A 23,682-nucleotide genomic window follows, 5' to 3' on the forward strand; every position below is an offset into this window, starting at 1 on the left:
ACTGCTTTGGTACGTCCCATTCGTAAAGTTAACCTCTACTGGTCTGGAGAGTGCTAAAGAAGGAGAAATTAGGTGCTTACCTGCTAATTTACTTTCTTTTAGCTTCTCCAGACCAGTAGAGGTCCCCACCCTGTCTGTTGTTGTTGTTCGGGCTGTTGCGCGGGCAGTTTTTTGTGTTTTGCTGCGGGTTCTAGTATTTTTCTAGGGCCGGGGAGATTTGAAGAACAGCGGCTGTGGCTCGGCTGGCTTAGCTGGCGAGCTGTGGGGACATTTTCCTTCGGGTATTTCTCCTCTGCATTTTCCAACAGCATTTTTTGGGTATGTTAATTGTTACTCCTGTTCGGAGTATTGTGTTCTTTCTGTTTTCCATTTCTTGGTTCTGCTTGGCTATTCGGCAGACTGAGGGAAATAGAGAAGAGGGGATAGGATATACGGTCCCACAGTTTTGTTTTCAGTCTCCACCTGCTGGTCATGATTAGATATATACCCATTCGTAAAGTTAACCTCTACTGGTCTGGAGAAGCTAAAAGAAAGTAAATTAGCAGGTAAGAACCTAATTTCTCCTTTCTATCCCACAAATACGAGAGAAGGATGTTACTTCAAAAATAGGCAATATTTAAAGGATTTTTATCTCCTGAATTTCTCAGGCATTTACTTAAATAGACCCTACCATTAAAGTCTTAACACAAAAATATGTAGCTTCACCAGTTAACTGGGATTTGGAGGCTTCCAACGAAGCTATTTTGGGACCACCTTCCTATCCCAAACCCTCAGAAGTAACAAGGGGGTGGGGGTGGGGGGGTTGCGATCAAGAGAGCTAAGTGTGTGATCAAGAGAGCTAAGAGAAGCTCCCGATGTTGATTCAGCTCCATTCAATGTAGATTTCATGGGATCATAAAGAGTCAAATGCCGATCCATCAGTCCAGATGCTACAGGAGTAGACATCTTTACCTTACCCTTATGTTTTCCCATTTTACAAACAAAGTCCATATGTCAAAAATGTAAACTTCTCTGGTACTCCCATGGCTCCTATGGCTCTGCTTAGCTCCAAGGGACCTAACGCCCTATAGCCTGTGCTACTGGAGTGTCTGCGTTCTTCACTCCTGGAGAGGACCCCTGATGCAAGGTAGGAATCTGTCCTAAGTGCCTGATGGTGGTAAAAAACAAACAAACAAACAGCACTTGGAAAGAAGAGCCAGAGAGCCAAAGTCAGAAAATGCAAACTGGAAACAATAAAGCTGAGTCTCTGCTCTCAAGTAGAGAATGACACGGTGGCTGTTACCCGTGGCTAACTGCGGGCAACCAACTGAAATGGTGGAAACAAAAAGTGTTCACCGTGGCTACGGCGACAAGACCATTCACCGCCCCATGGAACAGTGAATGGCCTCGTCGCCCTCCTTACTAACGATCATCACTGCCACCATCTGTCCGGGCATCTCCCTTTCACCCTCCCTTCCCCTTACCTTCATGGCGGGCAATTTCTAAATTTTCTTTCTATGAGCAGCCGAGCCTTGAAGTCGCATGTGGCTGCCGTAAAGGTCTCCTCGGACAAAACCAGAAGCTGGGTCAGAGGAGACCTTTACGGCAGCCACACACGACTTCAAGGCTTGGCTGCTTGTAGAAATGAAATTTAGAAATCGCTCGCCACGAAGGTAAGGATGATCCCACATCATGTAAGTTCTCTGATCTGTACTTCAGCTGAAATAAGGGCCAGCAGTGACGATATCTCTACAGGTCACTAACCTTTGCTTAACTTGTGAAACTCTCCCTGGCTCCTGAACTGCAGTCCCTGACAGGGCTCAAGGCTTGGCTGCTCGTAGAAAGAAAATTTAGAAATTGCCCACCACGAAGGTAAGGGGAAGGGCGAAAGGGAGGAAAGGTGGGGTGGAGAGGAACAGATGCTGAAGGGATCTGGGGAAGAGAGGGAAGGTGGGGTGGAGAGGAACAATCGCTGAAGGGAACTGGAGAAGGGATTGAGAGAGGGAAGGTGGGGTGGGGGAGGAACAGACACTGAAGGTAACAGGGGAAGGGAGATAGGGAGGGAAGATGGGGTGGAGAGGAATAGATGCAGATGGGAACTGGGAAAGGAGGGGTGGGGAGGAACAGACGCTGAAGGGAAATGGGGAAGAGAGAGATCCCAGACTATGGGAGGAGTGGAGGGAAGAAGATGGATGCCAGACCAATTGGGGGTGGGGGGATGGAGGGAGAGATGGAAGGGAGAGGCACAGTAACAGAGCATATGGAAGAGGCAGAGAGAAGGCAGACAGTGGATGAAAGAAAATGAATGAAGAGAAGATGAAAGCAGAAGCCCAGAAAACAAAGTTAGTAAAAAAATTGCTGTTTATTTTGGGTTTTTTTTTTTTTTTTGCTTTAGGATAAAGTAGTCTGTTAGTTGTGTTTATACACATTTATAAACAAAGCCCTGCCAGCTGAACATCTCTTTCTCTAGCTCAGCAGCCAGAACTTATAAAATGACAATTGTACAGAATATTATTTATTTTTATACTTTAATAAAATAAGTTCAGTTTAAAACTATTCGAGTCTTGTGTGGATGGGAGGCAGGGACAGGGATGAGCTCGCGGAGACAGGGACAAAGTTTTTCCCCATGTCATTCTCTACTTTCAAATACTTTGTGCCCTCTAGTTCTGCCACTGGGGTGTCAGCATTCTTCACTCCAGGAGTTAGGACCCCCAATGTAGGGTAGGAGTCTGTCCTAAGTGCTTGATGGTAAGAAATGGCACTTGGAAAGAAGAGCCAGAGAGCCAAAGTCAGAAAATGCAAACTGGAAACAATATAGGTGAGCCTCTACTCTCAAGTACTTTGTGCCCTTGTGAATCAGCTCCTCTGGAGTATCGACGTTCTTCACTCCAGGAGTTAGGACTCTTTGCTATTTGGTGGTCACAAATTAGTTTAACATTCGAGCTGAAGCTAGAGCCATCTCTCCTGAGGAGATTTGCACAGTGGCAATGTGGTCCTCTATACACCCGTTTGCCCTGTTCTGCAGTGTGCATGTGGCGGTGAGAAAGGATTCTGCCTTTTTGGTCTTCAGTCTTGAGGGTTGGCGCAGTCAGCCCCCCGTGGCTTTTTGGGAACTGCTTTTGTACGTCCCATTTGTCTAGAATGTCTCACCTATTGCGCTGAAAAAGAGTTTATATACTTACTCTGGTAAGCTCTTTTCCAGTAGATAGGTGAGACATTCTAGACTCCTGCCCTGTACTTCCTGCGCCTGACTATTATCTGTTTTTCATGTGTCTCCAAGTTGTACTTTGGATAACAGTCAGCCCTTGTGGGCTGGGGAGTATACTGTATCTACGTTCCTCTTTTAGATGAGAATAATTTCTGAGCTCCCTTGAGGTTTTACTGGCTGTTTGCAGCTGATATTCTCATGTTACTCCTTTGATCAGAACAGTTATTTATGACCTTAATTGGTATGGCTGTCTCTACTTCATGTTGATTTGGTGGCTCTTGGTGCTTGGGTACTAATTGTAGGTGGCGCTAAGGAGCTCAGTGAAGTACAGAAGAGGCATAGAGAAAAATCCGAGCTGGATTTCTTCTGCAGATGGCATACGGCCATGGAGGACACTGCCCACTTGTCTAGAATGTCTCACCTATCTACTGGAAAAGAGTTTAACAGAGTAAGTACATAATCTCTTTTTCTTAACATGGAAAGTCAAATATTCTCGTGCCAACCTCCAGGAGTTAACATTATGCAACAGGATGAATCCTTTAACATGTGGAGATTGGAAGCCGAACAGCATTACCTGCAAGATATGGGAACTCTTTGTTTTGAATACCAAATAAAATGTACTGTACTTACCAAAACTCTTATCTACCAAATTATGAAGATGGAAGAGAAAGACATTTTATCAATGGTTCCAACTTGTTAGTGTAATCAAAAAATCGAATATCTTACATACAAGTGTTACAGGAGTTCCTACCTTGGTCCCCTTATTTTCTAAACTCTCGGCCACAGGTCATATAGCTTCACAAATATATAGGATATTCATTAAATCCTGATTTGATACTAATACTTCCTTACAAAAATCATGGGAGCAAGATTTGGACTGCCGAATACAAGACAGACAATGGTCAGTCATCTGGTCTAAAGTCATTAGAACCATCCCCTCTGCTAACTCGATACAATCCATGTTTTTCTTACATCATAAAACGAATTGGACGCCTCAAAAACTACACGTAGCAGGCCTTCTTCCTTCCAATGTTGGAGTTGTAAGTTGCTTCCAGGTACTCTACTGCATATGATTGTTGAATGTCCCTGTTTGAAAAAATTTTTGGACTGATGTTTGGTCTACTATCCAACTAATTTTTAACTTTCAGTCCGACTTATCTTCTAGTGTAATCATGTTGAAATCAGAGGCTCCTTCTATTCATATTTCTGCATCTCAACATTCTTTATTTGATACACTTCTCATCATTGCTCTGAGACTTATACTACTATCCAATTGGAAATCTTTTGACTTGCTTAATGTACATTTTTGGTTCCAGTTTGTGTTGTTACAACATAAACACAAAATGTTAATCTCTGCCACTATGCCTCTAAACACCAAAGTCAACATGAAATGGGCCATCTTTAAAGGTTATTTGGATTCTCTCTAAAGTTTACCTAGTTCTGCATATAGTACTGCTTACTTACCTTTCATTTTTCTTCTTTTTTTCTCTTCAGCCTCTGTGGGGCCTCCTCCTTTTCTCTCGCTTGATATATGACTCTCTTCTCTCTTCAACCCCTCAGTAGCCTTTCCTCCTCTTTTCTTTCCTCCTTTTATAATCTTTCCGCTTGTTTTACTCAGTTGTAACACAAACCAAGAGAAATTATTTTCTTATTCATATTTGACCTTTCTAAGTTGTGATGGGAATTTCTCTGCTTGAATTGTTGTAATGGTATTATATTGATATTGATTTGTTTTTTCTTTTTGTATTTTGACAAAATTTTGATGGGAAAAAAAGCCAACAACTAAACATTCCAATTGCAAGCACCATTTATTGCACATCAAAGTTTCTAACCAAAGATTGTTAATTGTATTTATGAATATTAGTTATGACGTCTTGCTTTCTTTTTTTCTTAGTGTGTGTTAAAACTGCAGAAAGCTGCCCATATCACTGTCCAGCAGACTTAATTGCCATTAGTAAATGCTTCAATCTACCAACATTTTCTTCTGGCACTTTGATATTAGGACCTTTTGTGGAGAAGAGCCTTCAGTTTGTTTGCCTTGATACAATAGTGAGTATATTATGCATATGTATGCAAACATTTTCTTGACCTGTTTGTTGTAATAGAGATGGTTTTATAAATTCCTAATAGAGAACAATTAATAGTCTCAGAATTCTAGCTACTACTGAGAAGCCAATGCACAAAGCATTAGCGCGGCTTTAACCCAGTTTTACCGACAGGTCTACAGCAATCGGGTTTTAAACCCGATGCTAAATAGCCAAGCGATGTTTGTGCATCAGTCTCTTGGCTATTTTGAATGGGATTTTACTAATTTGCATGGATCAGATCGGATCATTAAATGGGCGATCGGGGTAAAAAACGCACGGTGGGCAGTTTTGTGCATCGAGGAATCCAATCCGATCCATCGCTAAACTGGTCAAACCGGTTTAGCGATGATTGGGACACGATCGGTAAGTTTTGTGCATCCCTCAGATACTGTATGCAGTGTTCTCCCCAGAAATTTTTTCCAGCCGGGTGGCATGATAAAGTAGCTGGGTGTGGCAGGATGGGGAAATTTGGTGGTTAGAATAGGGTCGTTAAATCCAGTGGTGTACCTAGTATACTGTATATGACAGAACATTAGAACTGCCATCTCCGGATCAGACCTTCGGTCCATCAAGTCCGGCGATCCTCACACGCGGAGGCCCAGCCAGGTGTACACCTGGTGTAATTTTAGTCACCCATATCCCTCTATGCCTCTTGTAAGGAGATGTGCATCTAGTATGCTTTTAAATCCTAGAACGGTGGATTCCGCAATAACCTCTGGGAGAGCATTCCAGGTGTCCACCACTCGTTGCATGAAGCAGAACTTCCTGATATTTGTCCTGGACTTGTCCCTCTTAGCTTCAGTCCATGTCCTCTTGTCCGTGTCACATTGGACATTGTAAATAATTTTTTTCCTGCTCTATTTTGTCGATTCCTTACAGTATTTTGAAAGTCTCGATCATATCCCCTCGCAGTCTCCTTTTCTCAAGGGAGAACAATCCCAGTCTCTTAAGTCGTTCCTCGTATTCCAAGTTCTCCATATCTTTTATTAGCTTTGTTGCTCATCTCTGCACCCTCTCCAGCAGTTTTATATCCTTCTTTAGGTTGGGAGACCAATGTTGGACACAGTATTCCAAGTGTGGTCTGACCATTGCCTTATAAAGCGGCATTATAACTTTCTCCGATCTACTCGTGATTCCTTTCTTTATCATACCTAACATTCTATTTGCTTTCTTTGCCACTACCGCGCATTGTGCCAACGGGTTCAGGGTCCTACCTATTGGTACGCCCAGGTCCTTTTCTTGTTCGCTCTTATCCAGAGTTGCACCTGACATTCTGTACTCGTGTTCCTTGTTCTTTCTGCCTAGATGCATTACTTTGCACTTTTCCACATTAAACTTCATCTGCCATTTCTCCGCTCATTTCTCTAACTGACACAAGTCACTCGGGATTTCCTTGCTATCCTTCTGTGATCTGATTGCCCAGCATATCTTTGTGTCATCTGCAAACTTGATGATCTCACTGGATGTTTCTTCTTCTAGGTCATTGATGAAAATATTAAATAAGATGGGCCCAAGTACCGAGCCCTGGGGCACACCACTAGTCACTTTCTCCCAATCTGAGAACTTCCCATTTATGCCCACTCTGCTTTCTGTTCTCCAGCCATTTGCCTATCCATCTTAGTATATCTCTCTCTATTCCATGGCTTTGTAGTTTCCTGAGAAGTCTTTCATGTAGAACCTTGTCGAACGCTTTCTGGAAGTCCAAGTATATTATGTCCACCGGTTCTCCACTATCAATTTGTTTGTTCACGGTCTCAAAAAATTGAAGTAAATTCGTCAAACATGATTTCCCTTTCCTGAAACCATGTTGACTGGCTCTCATCAGGTCGTGTGTATCCAAGTGCCGGACTATGCTATCTTTAATCAGTGCTTCAACCATCTTTCCAGGGACAGATGTAAGACTCAGGTCTGTAGTTGCCTGGTTCTCCTCTTGATCCTTTTTTGAAAATTGGCGTGACGTTCGCTATCTTCCAATCATCCAGTATCTGTCCAGTTCTAATTGACAGGTTGGCAAGTTTTTGCAAAAGCTCTCCGATTTCAACCTAATCTAATCTAATCCTTAGGTTTGTATACCGCATCATCTCCACGTTCGTAGAGCTCGACGCGGTTTACAGTAGGAGAAATAGGAAGGAACTACAACAGAACCTTCAGTTCTTTTAAGACTCTCTGGTGAATTCCATCAGGTCCAGGGGATTTGTCGCTTTTAAGATTGTCATACTGGTAGTATATCTGGTCCAAGTCCACTTCTACTGTGGTGAGGCTGTCCTCTATTATTCCTTTGAACACTTTCACTGCTTCTGGTATTGTTGCAGCATCCTCCTTTGTAAAGACAGACACAAAGAAGGAATTTAGTCTGTCTGCAATTTGTTTGTCTTCCTTGATGTACTCTTTCTTCCCTGATCATCCAGCGGTCCCACCGCCTCTTTTGCGTTTACGTATCTAAAGAAGGGCTTGAAATTTTTGGCCTCTTGCTCTATTTTCTCCTCATAGTCCTTTTTGGCATCTCTCACCACCTTGTGACATTTCTTCTGATCATCTTTGTGTTTGTTCCAAGCTTCGGTTGTTTTCATGCGTTTCTATTTTTTAAAGGAGTCCTTCTTTTCTTTTATGGCTTCCTTCACCTCTTTAGTAAGCCATGCCGGTTATCCTTTGCCTTTAATTTTCCTTTCTTTGGAAATCCACGGAATGTAGAGATTTTGTGCTTCCGTGATAGTATTTTTCAGTAGGGACCGTGCCTGATCTACCGTTTTAACTTTGTCCATCTTTTTCTTGAGCCGTTGTTTCACCATGGCTCTCATACTATCGTATCTTCCCTTTTTAAAGTTTAAGGTCGTGGATAAGGTTTTGGTACGTTTCCCTTTCCCGATGTCAAGTTTAAAGTTGATCATGTTGTGATCGCTCGTCCCAACGGGACCGTAACTTCTACTTCTTTTGTCGGTCCCGTAATGCCATTTAGGACCAAGTCCAAGGTGGCGTTTCCTCTCGTTGGCTCTCACACCATTTGTTCCAGGAAGCAGTCCCCTAGTGCTTCCAGGAACTTGGTCTCCTTGCCGCAGTTTGAGGTTCCCAGGTTCCAGTCTATCCCAGGGAAATTGAAGTCTCCCATGGTTATTACATTACCTATCTTATATTCTGTCTCATCCGTCTGTCCTGGGGGTCGATAGTAAAGGCCAATATTTGTGTTTGCACCATTGTGTCTAAGATTCTTGATCCAGAGGGACTCCAGCTTCTCTGTCCTTTCCATCGTAGCCTCTCTAACAGTTTCTATTCCATCCTGAACATATAGGGCAATACCTCCACTTTTCTGCCCTTCTCTGACTCTTCTGTATAGTTTGTATCCCTGTAGTACTGTGTCCCAGTGCTGATCAGTTTTTAACAACCCCCTCCTCTATATAAAAAGGTTATTTTTAGTAATATTCCATGAGTCACACAATAAGGGTGTGCACCTAGGAAAAGGCAGCATCTTAAACACTGCAGTGAGCACACACGTATTGTAAAACTAAACAAGCCAGATCCTGCACATCAATTGATCCTGTACAGTCGATGCTAAAAGAAAACCATGTCCTTTTCATACACAAAGAACACAGAAACATCCTCGCCCAATATGGAATAATCACAAACTAAAAATAGAAATATGTAGACAAAAGTTAAACTGAAACGCCAGGAAACCAGACTCTGCATACAATGCAACACCACAGAAACAATTTGATCCTTATTTCTTGCTCTGCACTGCTGGCTCATGATTATACATTCACACAGGCATTTGTATTATACCATTTTTATTGCGGTTAATTCTAAAACTTATCAACCATGGACCCCTGAAGAAGGTGTGTTCTCCGAAATACGGACCGTGTTGTGTCCCTTGGTTTGTAGTAAGGTGATACCAGTAACTGCATTAATATTTGGTACAATAAATATAGCCTGCATCTTATACACATTAGTCTACAGTATTTCTTTCGTCCCCTAATACCTTGCAAATATAAAGACAGTAGATATAAATTTGAAATAAACTGATACGTAACAATCACCACTTTACAAATTAACAAATAGAAATAAAAGAAATAACGAGAAATAAGAAAATACCAGTTTATTGGACTAATCCATTTTTCAATTAGCTTTCAGAGGCCAAATCTTTCTTCATAACAGTACAGTATACTGCTGTTATGGTATCCTGTCCTGACCTGAGGAAAGATAAAATTCCACAAAAACTATCTAAACATAAAATCTAAATGAAAAGGTGCAAATATGTTTAAATAAAACAAGATGATGTATGAGGCAGTGCTTATTTAGACTCTGGTTCTGGTCACCCATGAGTTGCTGCCTGAGCCCAAAAAAATTACCTTATTTCCATTTCCTATTTATAAACTTTTATCAATACAGTTACAATACTACTTGATTCTACATAAAGCAGCAAAAAATTTTCTTTCTACCTTTTGTCGTTTCTGCTTCAATCATCTTCTCTTCGCTCTCTTCTTTCTATACAGTGTTTGTCCTCATTCCCTTCCATGCAACATCTGCCCTCTCTCTTTGCCCCTTCCACCCAGCCTCTGCCCTGTCTCTCTACCCATCCCTTCCATCTACTGTCCACTCTCTCTCTCTGCCCCTTCCATCCACTGTCCATCCTCTCTGCCCTTTCCATCCAGTGTCTGCCCTCTCTCTCTTCCATACAGCATCTTCCCTCTTTTTATGTCCTTCAATAAACTGTATATCCTGTTCCCTTTCTCTCCTTTGTACATGATTCATTTCAGTTTCATCCTCTCTCCATTTTTCTGTCTCCATCCACTTCCCTATGCTCTGGCATCTCTCTTCTCCTTTCCTTCCTTCCTTCCCACTCCACCCCATGGTCTGGCATCTCTATCTCCTTCCCTTCCCTCCCCCATGCCCAGGCATCTCTCTCCCTCTCCCTCCTTGCTCTGGCAGCTCCTCTCCTTCCTTTCCCTCTGGTGTGGCATTTTATGTCTTCCTAGTTTCCCTTCCCTCCCCCCATGCCCTGGCATCTCTCTCCTCTCCTTTCATCTTCTCCTTATCTGGCATCTCCTCTCCTTCATTTCTCTCCCTCCTTCCTTCTTTTCCCCTGGTCTGACATCTATCTCTTCCCCCCCCCCAATACAGCGTTACCGTTAGAACCCTGGAGCATGTGTTCAAGTCACTTGCTGGCGCTTTATAAAGAAAAAAAAATCAGGCAGAGGCGGGAGTCAAACATTCAACTTCCAACGGCTCTTCAGGCTGTACCGGGTCAGCCTGGGAATCCCCAAGCCGGTGAGAGGGTATGTTTTTTAAAATGTTTGAGCAGCAGCAGCAGCAGGATTCACGGCTGAGATGACAGCCGAGCGGTCATCTAAATTAGCTTGGCGGAGCGCCTGGCTAAAAGGCTCTAGGGAGAACACTGTGTATGCATGTTGATGCAATGGTAAATGACAAAATTGAATTAGTAGTTACAACAGCCTTCTTCAAAACTTACTATATTTGCAGTCTGCACAAGCATTATTTAGACCTATGCAACTGCCTGTAAAAAGAGCAGCTTAATGAGCTCCAAGAGAGCCACTCTGTCTTAAGTGTTTGATAATACAGTCATGGATAGGCAACAGTATTTCCAAGATACACAGATAAAATCTGGGTGTTTCAACAAAAATTAGAGAAACAGTAACCTAGCTACACATATGTGATCTGAGCATTTCAAACAGTCACCTTTAGATAGTGAAATACAAAAAAGATCGGCTGTAGAAACGACATCAATATGATAGAGTTTAAGAAATGTGTGAAAGAAGTTTGAATAATGTATATACATGCTGATGCCATAAATAACGGCAAAAATTGCTGTCTCCTAAACTAATAACTTCAGAATTGGCGTATCCACGGAGAACCACCCTATATATACTGTCAGTAAAAATAATATTACAATAAAAAGTGGCTTTGTGTAATTCCGAATAATTAAAGGTTTAAGATGAACTTAAATATTAAGTAAAGAGTGCAACTGATATCTCTGAATAAAAAATGTAAAATTCCACAAACACTAAACATAAAATCTAAATGAAAAGGTGCAAATATGTTTAAATAAAACAAGATGATGATGATGTATGAGGCAGTGCTTATTTAGACTTTGGTCTGGTGCTGGTCACCTATGAGTTGCTGCCTGAGCTCAGAAAACCCTTCGTTTACAGCTTAAGAGCTCATACTGATGTCCGCTAATATTTTTCCATAAGTTTACATTTCTATTTTTTCAAGGCTAAACAGTCCCCCTGAGAATTTATCCAGTTTAGCCAATTACAGATTGTTTTGTACATTGGACGTATTGGCAACTGTTGTGTCCATAGGGTTATACTTTTTTGTGTAAATAAAACAGTCACATAATGTAAGAAAACAAAAATTTTCCAGCAACTTTAAGGCATTTCTTATAAAAAAAAGAAAAAGGTTTAAGATCTAATTCTGCATTTAAGCTAACAGGTGTAAGTGTTAAATTAAAAAATGAACTTCTGTTCAAATTGAAGCAACTGTAAATCCATATTGTTGCCTTGCCATCTAGTAGGAGCATGTTTAATAGCAAAAAAATTTAATGTCATCAATAACATGTCCGGTGGTAATCCAGTGTTGTACAAAAGGAGCTCATATAATAAATTGCTTACTTCCTGAAACAAATTGGTCTGCTTCTTGTTATTGCCACTGTGACTGCTAGCAGATCACCGTTTCTTCTTATGCTACACAGTGGCAAAAGTAGTCCAACTACTACAGAGCCTCGGTTGGATAGTCAAGTTCTGGAAGAGCCACTTAGTACCATCCCAATCCTTAGAGTATTTGGGAATTTGATTCAATACAGCAGAAGGCCATGTTTTTCTTCCTGAGCCATGCAGACAGAAGATCTGGAGACAAATTTTAGATCTCCTGACAATGCCAGTGGCAGTGGCGTGACACTATCTTAAAGTATTGGGGTCCATGGCATCAACCATAGAGGTGGTTCCTTGGGTGAAGGCTCATATGCATCCACTACAGGATTCCCTATTATCCACTGGTCCCTGCAGATGCAGCTGGCCTGGATAGAGGAAGCACAATGCTGCTTGCTTTGGTGGCTTTGGCAAGAGTCTGTTGAGAAGCATGCCCCTCCAGATAACATCTTCGGTGATCCTGACCACAGATGCCGGTCTTTACAGCTGAGGGGCCCATTGCAATGGCCATCCAGTTCAAGGTCGATAGACTCCCTCTCAAAAGAATTGCTTGATAAACAGACTGGAACTGAGAGCCATACATTTTACATTACAGATCCTAGGGAGATCCCTGGAAGGCAAAGCCATCAGGGTGCTTTCATATAGTGCCACAGTGGTGGCATATGTCAATTGGCAGGAAGACACCATGAGTGTTTCATTAAGACTGGAGGTCCAGTTGTTCCATTGGTGATTTCTGGGGCTCATGTAGTTGGGATGGAGAATGTACAGGCTGACTTTGGGCCGGGGGAGTCATTCTCCTAGACAGTCTTTCAATATATTGTGCAACATTGGTGATGACCAACTGTCAATCTGATGACCTTGGTAGCGAACAAGAAAGCAAACTGTGTTGTCAGCTGAAGATCCAAGTCCAGAAATGCCAGACTGAACTCTTTAGTGCAACCGTGGCTGGAGAAAGAGCTGTTGTACATGTTTTTCCTATGGCCTGTGATAGGCCAGATTCTCCATTCAGGATTGTTAATTTTCATAGTTCCAAATTGGCCACGACGGCCTTGGTATGTGGATCTGGTGCATCTGCACAGAGACAAAAGTCTCAAATTATTTGTACATCTAGACTTACTGTCACAGAGTCTGGTACCCATGGAAAATCCAGAACACTTTGATATTGTGGCATAGTTTTAGCTGGAAAGGTTTTTCAGAGGTGGTTATTGCTACTCTCATTAGAGCAGGGGTGTCAAAGTCCCTCCTCGAGAGCCACAATCCAGTCGGGTTTTCATGATTTCCCCAATGAATATGCATGAGATCTATTAGCATACAATGAAAGCAGTGCATGCAAATAGATCTCATGCATATTCATTGGGGAAATCCTGAAAACCCGACTGGATTGTGGCCAAGGAGGGACTTTGACATCCCTGCCTTAGAGCTAAGAAGCCAGCAGTGGTAGCAACATATGCTAAGACCTGGAAGACATTTCAAATTTGGTGTGCTAAGGACAATGTGGAACCCTGTAGAGTTCAATAGTCGTATCGTTTCTTCAGGCTGGACTCAAAAAGGGTCTAGCTATTGGCTCTCTCAAGGTTCAAGTAACTGGCCTGTCATCCATATATAGTGAGATTCTTGAAGGGGGGCACTCCGACTTCATCCTCTGGTAAGACAACGTTTTCCAACATGAAACCTTAACATTTTGTTGCAGGGTCTTAGTAGGGCTCCGTATGAGCTTTTACAAGATGCATCTCTGCTATATCTGACTGTCAAAACAGTCTTTCTAATGGCAAGGTGAGTCTCTGAATTGCAGGCACTTTTATGCCGAGAGCCATTCTTTAAGGTGACAGAAACTGGAGTTTCCTTTCACACGGTTTCTTCTTGCCAAAGGTAGTTTTGGCTTTTCACATCAATCAAGAGGCCCACTTACCACATTTCAAACCACAGGTTCAAAGAAACAGGACAGACTGTTGAAAGTACTGGATATAATGAGAGTTCTCCATTATCTTAAAGTGACAAATGATTTTTGTCTCTCAGACCATCTTTTTGTCCTAACTAGTAAGTCCAGGTTGGGTAAGCCAGTGGCTAAGGCATCTATCTCTAGATGGGTTTGCATGGTGATATTTCCAGCGTACATTGGCTGTGGTAAACAGCCACCATTATCTTTAAAAGCTCATTCCATGAGAAGTGTAGCTTCTTCATGAGCAGAGGTCCAGGCAGTTCTGCCCAAGGAGATTTACAGAGTGGCTACATGGTCCACATTTCATGCCTTTAGTAGCACAAAAGGAATCTGCCTTTGGATCTTCAGTGCTAAAGGCAGGCTCATCTGCACCACCCTAAATTCCAGGAACTTTCTTGATATGTCCCACTTCTCAGGACTTGTATGTTGAGTGTAACATAAGGGAAGATTAGGTATTTATCTCAATAATCTGCTTTCTGTTAATACAGCATATGAGTACTGATGCCCTCGTCCTGACAATATAATTTTTTGACTACTTAATGGCTCGGACAAATATGTCGTCCAGAACTGGAGATCTTTTTGTGCCAGTCGAGTATTATGAATACTATAACATATTAGAGTTACAAATGCAATTGAGAGTATGCAAACTCCATACATGTTAGTGCTGGCTGCACTCAGGTGGCTTGATTGTTCCACCTTGTTTTATATAATATGTTTTGATTAACATTGTTCATTCTACTTATTACAGAACAGAAGATCCCTGTACCTTCTTATGTTTCTTATTGTAGTTGTTATCGAATGCTTTGGTACAAACTGAAGAGAAGACAGTACAGCCCAATGAGGAAGGAAGTGGGATTGAAGAAAAAATATTGTTCCCTTCTGCAACAGCTCACAATTTGGAGGCTTTAACCCACTTCTCAGGATTTATATGCTGTGTTAAAAGAAAGATTATTGAGATAAGTGCCTAATCTTCCCTTATCAGATTAATAAAGATATATTACGTTTTTAACAAAAATTCATGAGTAAGTCTAATTTTATTCTTCATACCTTTAAAACTGAGATGACTTGTATATCCTTAAACAAAATGATCTGTTTCTGGCTCTGTCAATTTTCATAGAAGTTAAAAAATATGCATAATAAAAAGTACTCATGTTTTGTTTCTCAATTAGGTATATTACATTGTTTGTGGCAAGCTGCTGGTTACGCTACATTGTACAAACTATAAGCTGAAATCTGGTGATCATTTCTTCATTCCACCAGGTACTACTAATCATTTCTATAGCACTGTTAGATGTATGCAACACTGTACATTAAAACATTCAAGAGTCAGACCCTGTTCAGTAGAGCTTACAATCTAATCAAACAGATGAACAGGACAAATAGGGGATTAGGGAGTTTCTCAGGCATGGTTGCTTTACAAGTGCCATGTTGGATGTGGTTCCTTGGGTGAGGGTACACATGCATCTTCTTCAACACGCTTTCTCACTGGGCTCCGCACAGAAATTCCTTACAGGCCTGACTTCCTTGGACTCTGGAAGCTCGGGCCAGCATGGACAAGTGGCTTCTCCCACAGTCGCTTTGCAGGGGCATACCGCTGTGAATTGCCTCCTGGATTGTGGTGATGATAGATGCCAGACTTCGGGGATGGGGAGCCCATTGCAATTGCCCTATTCAAGGGTGTTGGACACCCTCTCGGAGGAAATGGTCAGTCAACCAGTTGTAGTTGAGAGCCATTCAGCTAACTCTGATGCGATTGTAGAAGACTCTGGAGGGCCAAGCGGTCAGAGTCTTCTCCAACAATGTGACAGCTGTAGCCTGTGTCAATCGCCAGGGAGAGACCAAGAGCACCCTTCTGGCTCAGGAAGCCCACCTTTTTCATTGGGCAGAACGTCACCTCCCAGCACTGATGGCAGCGCATGAAGTGGGAGTTAACAATGTTCAGGCAGATTTCCTCTGAACACTCTGTATCTGGGCAAGTGGATGCTGTCCACAGCGGCATTCTGAGCCATAGTGCGGCACTGGGGTTGGCCCCACTTTGACCTCATGGCCATGGAAAGAAACGAGAAAGCGAATTGCTTCTTCATTCAAAGATCTGAGCCACGGAAGCGATGGGCTCGATGCTTTAGTGCAGCCGTGGCCTCTAGAGATTCTTCTGTATACCTTTCCCCCTTGGCCAATGATAGGTCAGGTCATTCGGCACATCGCGGTCCATCAGGTCTGTGTCATTCTGGTGGCTCCAGATTGTCCTTGCAGACCATGATAACACTGATCTGATGCGTCTGCACAGGGGTTGCAGCCTTTGGCTGAGCATGCATCCAGATCTGCTTACACAGGGTCTGGTCTGCATAAAGGATCTGAATCGCTTTGCTCTTATGGCATGGCTCTTGAGCATGCAGCCTTAGAACCTAAAGAATATTCTGCTGTGGTTATTGATACTCTTCTCAAGTCTAAGAAGTCATCCACCTTTACTGCTTACGCTAAGGCATGGAAGGCCTTTCAACATTTGTGCACTCAGGACCAAGTGGAACCACCTTCAGCTCCGATCTTGGTGATTCTCATTAGAGAATGACACGGTGGCGGTTTACCCGCGGCCACTGCATTTTAGCCGCGGGTCACCCGCCGAAAACGGGGAAGAAAACTAGCAGTCGCTGCGGCGACGGGGACAAGGCCATTCACCGCCCGCGGGGCGGTGAATGGTCTTGTCCCCGCAGTGGTCTTGTCCCCGCAGTGAGTCCTTCCCTTTCTTTCCTGCTGTGGGTTTTTCTTTCCGACTTCATCCCCTTGGCCCAGAATCTCTTTCCCTTTCACTCCCTCCTTCCAATTTGAGCCGGGAACACTAGCAATCGCACGGTCCCCGCAGCTCACACCCGCCTGCCCAATCGATTCTAGTGTTTAGCCAGCTCTCTCCCTTCTCCTCACCTTAGTTTGTAGATTTTCTTTTTCGGCGACCCGCACGCTATCAGAGAGCCGCGCACGCGCGGCTGCTCAGTGTTCAATCTTCTGCTCTGACGCAACCGGAAACAGGAAGTTGCAGCAGAGCAGAAGATTGAACACTGAGCAGCCGCGCGTGTGCGGCTCTCTGATAGCGTGCGGGTCGCCGAAAAAGAAAATCTACAAACTAAGGTGAGGAGAAGGGAGAGAGCTGGCTAAACACTAGAATCGATTGGGCAGGCGGGTGTGAGCTGCGGGGACCGTGCGATCGCTAGTGTTCCCGGCTCAAATTGGAAGGAGGGAGTGAAAGGGAAAGAGATTCTGGGCCAAGGGGATGAAGTCGGAAAGAAAAACCCACAGCAGGAAAGAAAGGGAAGGACTGGCAGGTGAGCCAGATGCTAGAAGCAGGGGGGGGGGGGAAGAAAGAGGGAAAAAAGCTAGATGGGGTTGAAAAGAAGAGACACACTGGTATGGAAGAGGAAGATAGGGGAAATCTGGACACAGGAAGGTAACAGAAAGAGGGGAAATTATGTGCATGGGGCATAGGGACAGAGACATAAAGGGGACATGCCATGGGGATGGTATATGGACACAGGGGGGGCAATGACAGATACATAGGGGAGATATTAGAAATGGAGAAAATAGGAGCACAGAAGCGAGATGGTTTGTGGGGATGGGACAGGGACCGAGCTTGCAGGCTCCAGTGGCTTGCACAAATTACATTGTAACGTGCCATGAAAATAAGAGGAAGGAAGGTAGATAGGCCACGCGAGAGGAGCTGAAGGGTAGTAGAAAGGAACAGATGGTAAAGGAGGGAGGGAAGGGTGGTGGTGGAAAGGAATAGAACAGACATTGAAGGAGGGTGGAGAGGAACAGACCCCGAAGGGAAATGTGGAAGACAGAGTGGGAAGAAGACAGATGCCAGACTATGCGGGAGCGGAGGGAAGAAGATGGGTGCTAGACCAATTGGGTGGGGGGTTAAGGGAGAGGCACAGTAACAGCAAATGGAAGACGCAGAGAGAAGACACACAGTGGATGGAAGGAATTCAATGAGAAGATGTGGAAAGCAGAAACCAGACAACAAAGGTAGAAAAAAAAATTATATTTATTTATTTATTTTTTGCTTTAGGATAAAATAGTATATTAGTTGTGTTGATAAAAATTTATAAACAAAGCCCTGCCAGCCGAACATCTCTTTCTCTAGTTCAGCAGCAGGAACTTTGATTTATAAGAAAGGAATAAGCTAAATATTACAGTACTAAGGCTTATATGGATGCAGCGGGGACGGTGACGGGGCGGTGAATGGGATGGCAGTGGCGGTGACGGGGCGGTGAAAGGGATGGCGGTGACGGTGACGGGGCGGTGAAGGGAACGGCGGTGACGGGGCGGTGCAGAGGATGGTGGGCCGGTGACGGGGCGGTGACGGGGACAGATTTTTTCCCCGTGTCATTCTCTAATTCTCATCTTTCTTCCCTCTGGATAAGGGCCTCACTGTTTCCTCTCTTTGTGTTCAGGTAGTCAGGCTCTCTTGTTTTAGATCCTGGGATCATTGGTCCTCGTTGGCATCTCATCCTGATGTCACTACATTTCTGAAGGGTGCTCTTCGTGTCAGATCACAAGTTAAATAACCTATCCTTTCCTGGGACCTTAACTTGGTGTTGTCTAGCCTTACCAAGGCTCCTTTTGAGCCCCTTTGAGATGCTTCCCTTTTGGATTTGACACTCAGTACCGTTTTTTTCGTTGCCATTACTTCATGGAACTTGAGGCTCTTTCTTGCAGAGAATCATTTCTCTATATCTCAGAGACTGGGGTTTCCCTATGGATGGTTCCTGCCAAAGGTGGTTTCAGTTTTCCATGTTAATCAGGAAGTGCGTTTGCCTACCTTTCCGGCCTACTGGTTCCAGGACATCGCTTGTTGAAACTGGATATACGCAGAGTGCTTCTACGTTGTCTGGAGGTCACTAATGATCTTCAGCACAGTGAGGGGAAAGGAGGCTGCAAATTTAGCTAACTATTTTGCTACAAAAGTCCTTAAATTGATATCGTCTCTTGTAGGTTCAAGCATAGATTTACTAGTCACTAATTGCCTTAGAAAAAGAAAGTTTACCTGTCAACATGATCTGGAATCATTTCAAAAATCCAGATTGGAACCAATTTCTAAAACTTTATGCAAACTATGTAAAATCCAAATGCCTATTGGACAATTGCCCACTGACTATTATGTAATCAGCTCCTACCCCCTTCAAGCCTGAACTTTTCAATTGGGTTTCTTCATGTATGTGCATGGGCAAATTTCCGGTGGAACTTGGTCACATCCTTGTGACTCCTGCTATTAAAAATTCTAAGGAGTCTGTTTCCCTGACTGCCAACTACAGACTCATCGTCAACATACCATTTTTTCTTAAACTAATGGAAGGACAAATGTTCTTCCATTGTAACACTCCATTTTTTATCTCTTTTGTAACCCGCCTTGAACCGCAAGGTAATGGCAGAATAGAAATCTCTAATGTAATGTAATGTAACATCGATCTCATGAAATATTTAGAGAAATTCCACATTGTACACAATTCCCAGTCTGGCTTTTGTACAAATTACAGTACCAAAACAGTTTTATCTTCCATGACTGATCATCTTTTCCATTTGTTTTTCCAGGGCAAAAGTGCATTGGTACTGCAATTTGACTTGAGCAGTGCCTTTGACCTCGTTGACCATGACACCTTACTTAGATGCCTTGACTCATCAGCATTTCTGTTCAGGTACTAAATTGGTTCACAGGTTTCCTAAAAAAACGTTCTTACCAGGTTTACAGTGAAGAAACTTTCTCTCAGGCTTGGAGTAACCCCTGCGGAGTTCCTCAGGGCTCCCCACTCTCCCCTTCACTTTTCAATATCTGCAAGGCATCATTGGGAAATATGCTATCCGATTTAAAATTGAAATCATATATTCGCGGAAGACATCACAATAATTATTCCCAACACCTCACTGACCCAAGAGACAAAACAATTCATCTCATCTGTCCTTACCAAGGTAGAACAATGGACTACCAATTTAAACTAAACCTGAATTTGGAAAAAAACCTTTTTTTGGCAAGTTCTTATAGCAAGATCACGAACACCTCTCTGAGATTAAATGGGTCAGACAACCCAATTAACTCTACAGTAAAGTCAGTGGTGTCATCTTGGACCGAAGCCTGACTTTTGAGGATCACACCAACGCTCATGTTAAAAAATGTTTTTTTTACCTTATGGAAATTTCGTACCATTAAACATTACTTTGATTTCCTCTCTTTCGACTGCTGGTTCAATCTTTGATCTTAAGTACCCTAGACTATTGCAATATCATATACTTGGGATCTTTTAAGAAAACCATCAAACAACTGAGAATTGTCCAGAACGCTGCAGTCCATCTCATCTTTGGCCTCAAGAAATTGGATCATGTAAGCTCATATTACAAACAAATTACACTGGCTGCCTGTGGAAGCAAGGGTCATCTTTAAGTTTGCTTGCCTTTGTTTCAAAACCATAACAGGTTCATCCCCAATCTACCTGTCTCACCATTTTGAATTTCCAGGCACAACCTGTACACGTAGTGCTTACTTGTTCGCCTTGCCATCCTTGTAGGGCTGCATCTACAAGAGATTTCTTGATTGAACACTATCATTCCAAGCAGGCAAATGGAACAAACGTTTAACCAACTTTATTTCAAACGCACTTTCTTATCAAACTTTCAGAAAGTCAATCAAAACTTATCTCTTTGACAAATTTCTCTGACTCCACTTCTGCCTTGATGCATTCCTAAAACACCCCCAGATAAACTCGATTAACATGCTAATGTAATTTTGAACGTTTTTTGTATTACCGCTGTCTGTATACAGTCTCTTCCTCTGTAAACAGCTCTGAACTATTTGTGGTGTTGCGGTATATAAAAATAAAGTTGTTATTATTGTCTGTAGGGCCATTTCGCCAGCCTACATTCTTTCTGGGAACAGTCCCCTGTTTCTGTCAAGGCGCATTCTACTAGGAGTGTGGCTTCTTTATGGGTCGAGCTAGAGCTGTCTCCCCTGAGGAGGTCTTCCCTACACACATTTGCCAAGTTTTACAGAGTGGATGTGGTGACAAAACAGGACTCTGCCTTGCCGGCACAGCAAGCCCATCCTAGCTTTTTGGGGACTGCTTTTGTATGACCCATCTGTCTAGAATGTCTCACCTATTGCACTGGAAAAAGAGATTAGATATTTACCCTGGTAAACTCTCTTCCAGTAGATAGGTAAGACATTCTAGACTTCCGCCCTGTCCTTCCTGCACCTACCTACTGTTTCAATCTGTTTATGCTTCTTCAAGCTGATTCTTTGATGCTTGTCAGCCCTTGGAGACTGGGAAGAATTCTGTATGCAGTGATACCTTGGAATCCGAACTTAATCCATTCCAGAACCCCGTTCGAGTTCCAAAATGTTTGAATTCCAAGACAATTTTTCCCATTGAAAATAATAGAAACTGGATTAATCCGTTCCTTGGTCCCACAAACTCAGATTTTCAAATAATTTAACACTAAAAGCTCCTTTTACAAAGGTGTGCTAGCGACTTTAGCGCGCTAGCCACTACAACCTCCTTTTAAGCAGGCGGTAATTTTTCGGCTAGCACACCTTTGTAAAAGGAGCCCTAAATACACTGGATTTTTTTGTAATTCAGAACACTCAAATACGGTACAGTAAGAGAAAGGTAAAGTGAATCTTGATAACGAATGAGTCTAAAGCTCTAGCCATCATCCAGCATCTTTCACTCATAAACTTCCCACCCTCTAATTTGTCTCTCACAACACGCCCCACAACTCGCCTCCTCCTGCATATGCATGCACCTGACGAAACTTCTTCCCTTTGCTAGTGGCCATATCACGGAAGTGGGGGGAGATAACGCCAGGCTGGGGAGGGTGGAAGAGATGGCAGGGATCACAGGGGAGGGAACGGAACCGGTCCCTGAATGTGTGTGAAGAGGGGTGCTTGGCACGTTAAATTTTCCAGTCTTTTTTCCTCATTGTCCGGGGCGTATGTTTGGATTCCAAAGCAGCATTCGGATTCTGGGGCAAAATTTGCTCTAAAAACTAGTTCGGATTCCAAGTTGTTCGAGTTCTGGGACGTTCGGATTCCAAGGTATCACTGTATATGTTTCCATTTTATATGGGAGTAGTTTCTGAGCTTCTTTGAAGCCTTTGTTGGTGGTTAACATTACTATTGATTTTACTTCTTGAGCAGAAGAGTTTGTTTCTAAGCCTGTTGTTACAGGTGCAGCTACATCACATTTATTGGGTGGCTCTTGGTGCCTGGGTACTAACTGCATGTGGAGCTAAAGAGCCCAGTGAGGTATAGCAGAGGCAAAATGAAAAATTTGTAGTGGATTCCTTCTGCAGTGGCTCGCAGTCATGGGGATACTACCCATCTGTCTAGAACAGGCCTGCACAACTTCAGCCCTTGCCAGGCCAGGATTTCCCAAATGAATATGCATGAGATCAATATGCATACAATGGAAGCAGTGCAGGCAAATAGATATTGTGCAGATTCTCTGGGAAAATCCCGAAACCTGACTGGATTCAGTCCTCGAGGACCAGAGTTGTGCAGGCCTGGTCTAGAACGTCTCACCTATCTACTGGAGAAGAGCTATGACTGAAAAACAGTTTCATTCAAGGAGTGTGAAGTCTTATGGATTCATGATGTTCTGCTTTCTCATTCTTAATTACAATTACAGAAATAATCAAAAAGTACTTTTCATGTTGCAAGTGTAGAGATCAGTGCTTGTTTACTGTTCCAATGTGAAAATTCCTCTTTAAATGTTTTCCCCTCACAAAGCATTTATTTTCCTGCTTGTATGCCTTGTTAAATCTAAGTCTCTTTAATTTTTTTTTTATTAGGTAACATGTATAATATTAGAAATCTCCTGAATGAAGAAGCAGTTCTTGTTTACACTCAAATAAAAGGTGAACCATTTGTACCAGAAAACTAGAAAAGAACACAGTGAATATAATTTAGAAGAATATGTATATGGTTTGTATCTGTTCAGATTTTTTTTATATATAAAAGTTTAAACAGTTTGTGGTTTATCTTTATAATATAAAAATGTCAAAAACTTGTGGTATTGTTTTATTAAATATGTCTACCGAATATTTGTAAATGAGATATAGTGGACTGTTGGTGTAAATATTACTGTTAATGTATTGATAGGATTTGTTGTACTCATTTGATCATAACTAAAGGTAAAAATCAACTAAGTCCTCCAAGGACAACCACAGCACAAATCTCATGTTATTGACAGCAGTCTGGAATGGAGCACTTTTTTCAGACACTCAGATGTCGTGTCACTTTCATTTCACTGAGTCGTGTCAGTTCATTTTAATCCACAGTTCCCAATGGATTACTTTCTCTACACTGTTTTTATTTTTTGGCTATAAGGGATCAGATCAAATTTCATCATTCAGTAAATATAAATATTACAATAAAGCTATCAAAATGCCTCAAAATGTTTTCCTCCATTAAGTGCAGCGATAATTAACCACACTATGGTGCTCAAAAGTGTGACCTAAAGCAGTATAAATTGAGATTATTTTAATTTAAAAAAATTTGATTTCATTTAATTGTTTTCTATGCCATTGAAACTATCCATACCTTCAAAATGGTGTATGCTTCAATCATGTGTATCACAGTTCTCCATATTGAATGGATACAATGCCTTAGAATGCCTAGTCATTATTAGTAATGATATACAAGAACAAACTCATCAATCCTAGTTGTAGTACCTGTCAAAAGAAGTGTCCCAGACACCAGGGTTTCACAAAGAAATGGGAATGCATCTTTGGCATAGTCTCAGTGTCTACCTCTTTCACATCTACATC

The 23,682-nt window shown here is 42.4% G+C and overlaps 1 protein-coding gene across 2 annotated transcripts in view; it reads left to right on the forward strand.

Moving 5' to 3' along the window:
* CENPC (centromere protein C) overlaps nucleotides 1–23,303 on the forward strand; it is a 219,715-nt gene extending 196,412 nt beyond the window's left edge. For both annotated transcript variants that reach the window (XM_033914837.1, XM_033914846.1), the window contains 3 exons: nucleotides 5,082–5,236; nucleotides 15,042–15,132; nucleotides 22,705–23,303. In XM_033914837.1, coding sequence (XP_033770728.1) covers nucleotides 5,082–5,236; nucleotides 15,042–15,132; nucleotides 22,705–22,796 — 338 coding nt within the window. In that variant the 3' untranslated portion in view covers nucleotides 22,797–23,303. The remainder of the gene's footprint in view (nucleotides 1–5,081; nucleotides 5,237–15,041; nucleotides 15,133–22,704) is intronic.
* The last annotated feature ends 379 nt before the right edge of the window (nucleotides 23,304–23,682 follow it).

This window comes from Geotrypetes seraphini, chromosome 1, assembly GCF_902459505.1.
Source record: "Geotrypetes seraphini chromosome 1, aGeoSer1.1, whole genome shotgun sequence".
In the NCBI taxonomy this organism is placed as follows: domain Eukaryota; kingdom Metazoa; phylum Chordata; class Amphibia; order Gymnophiona; family Dermophiidae; genus Geotrypetes; species Geotrypetes seraphini.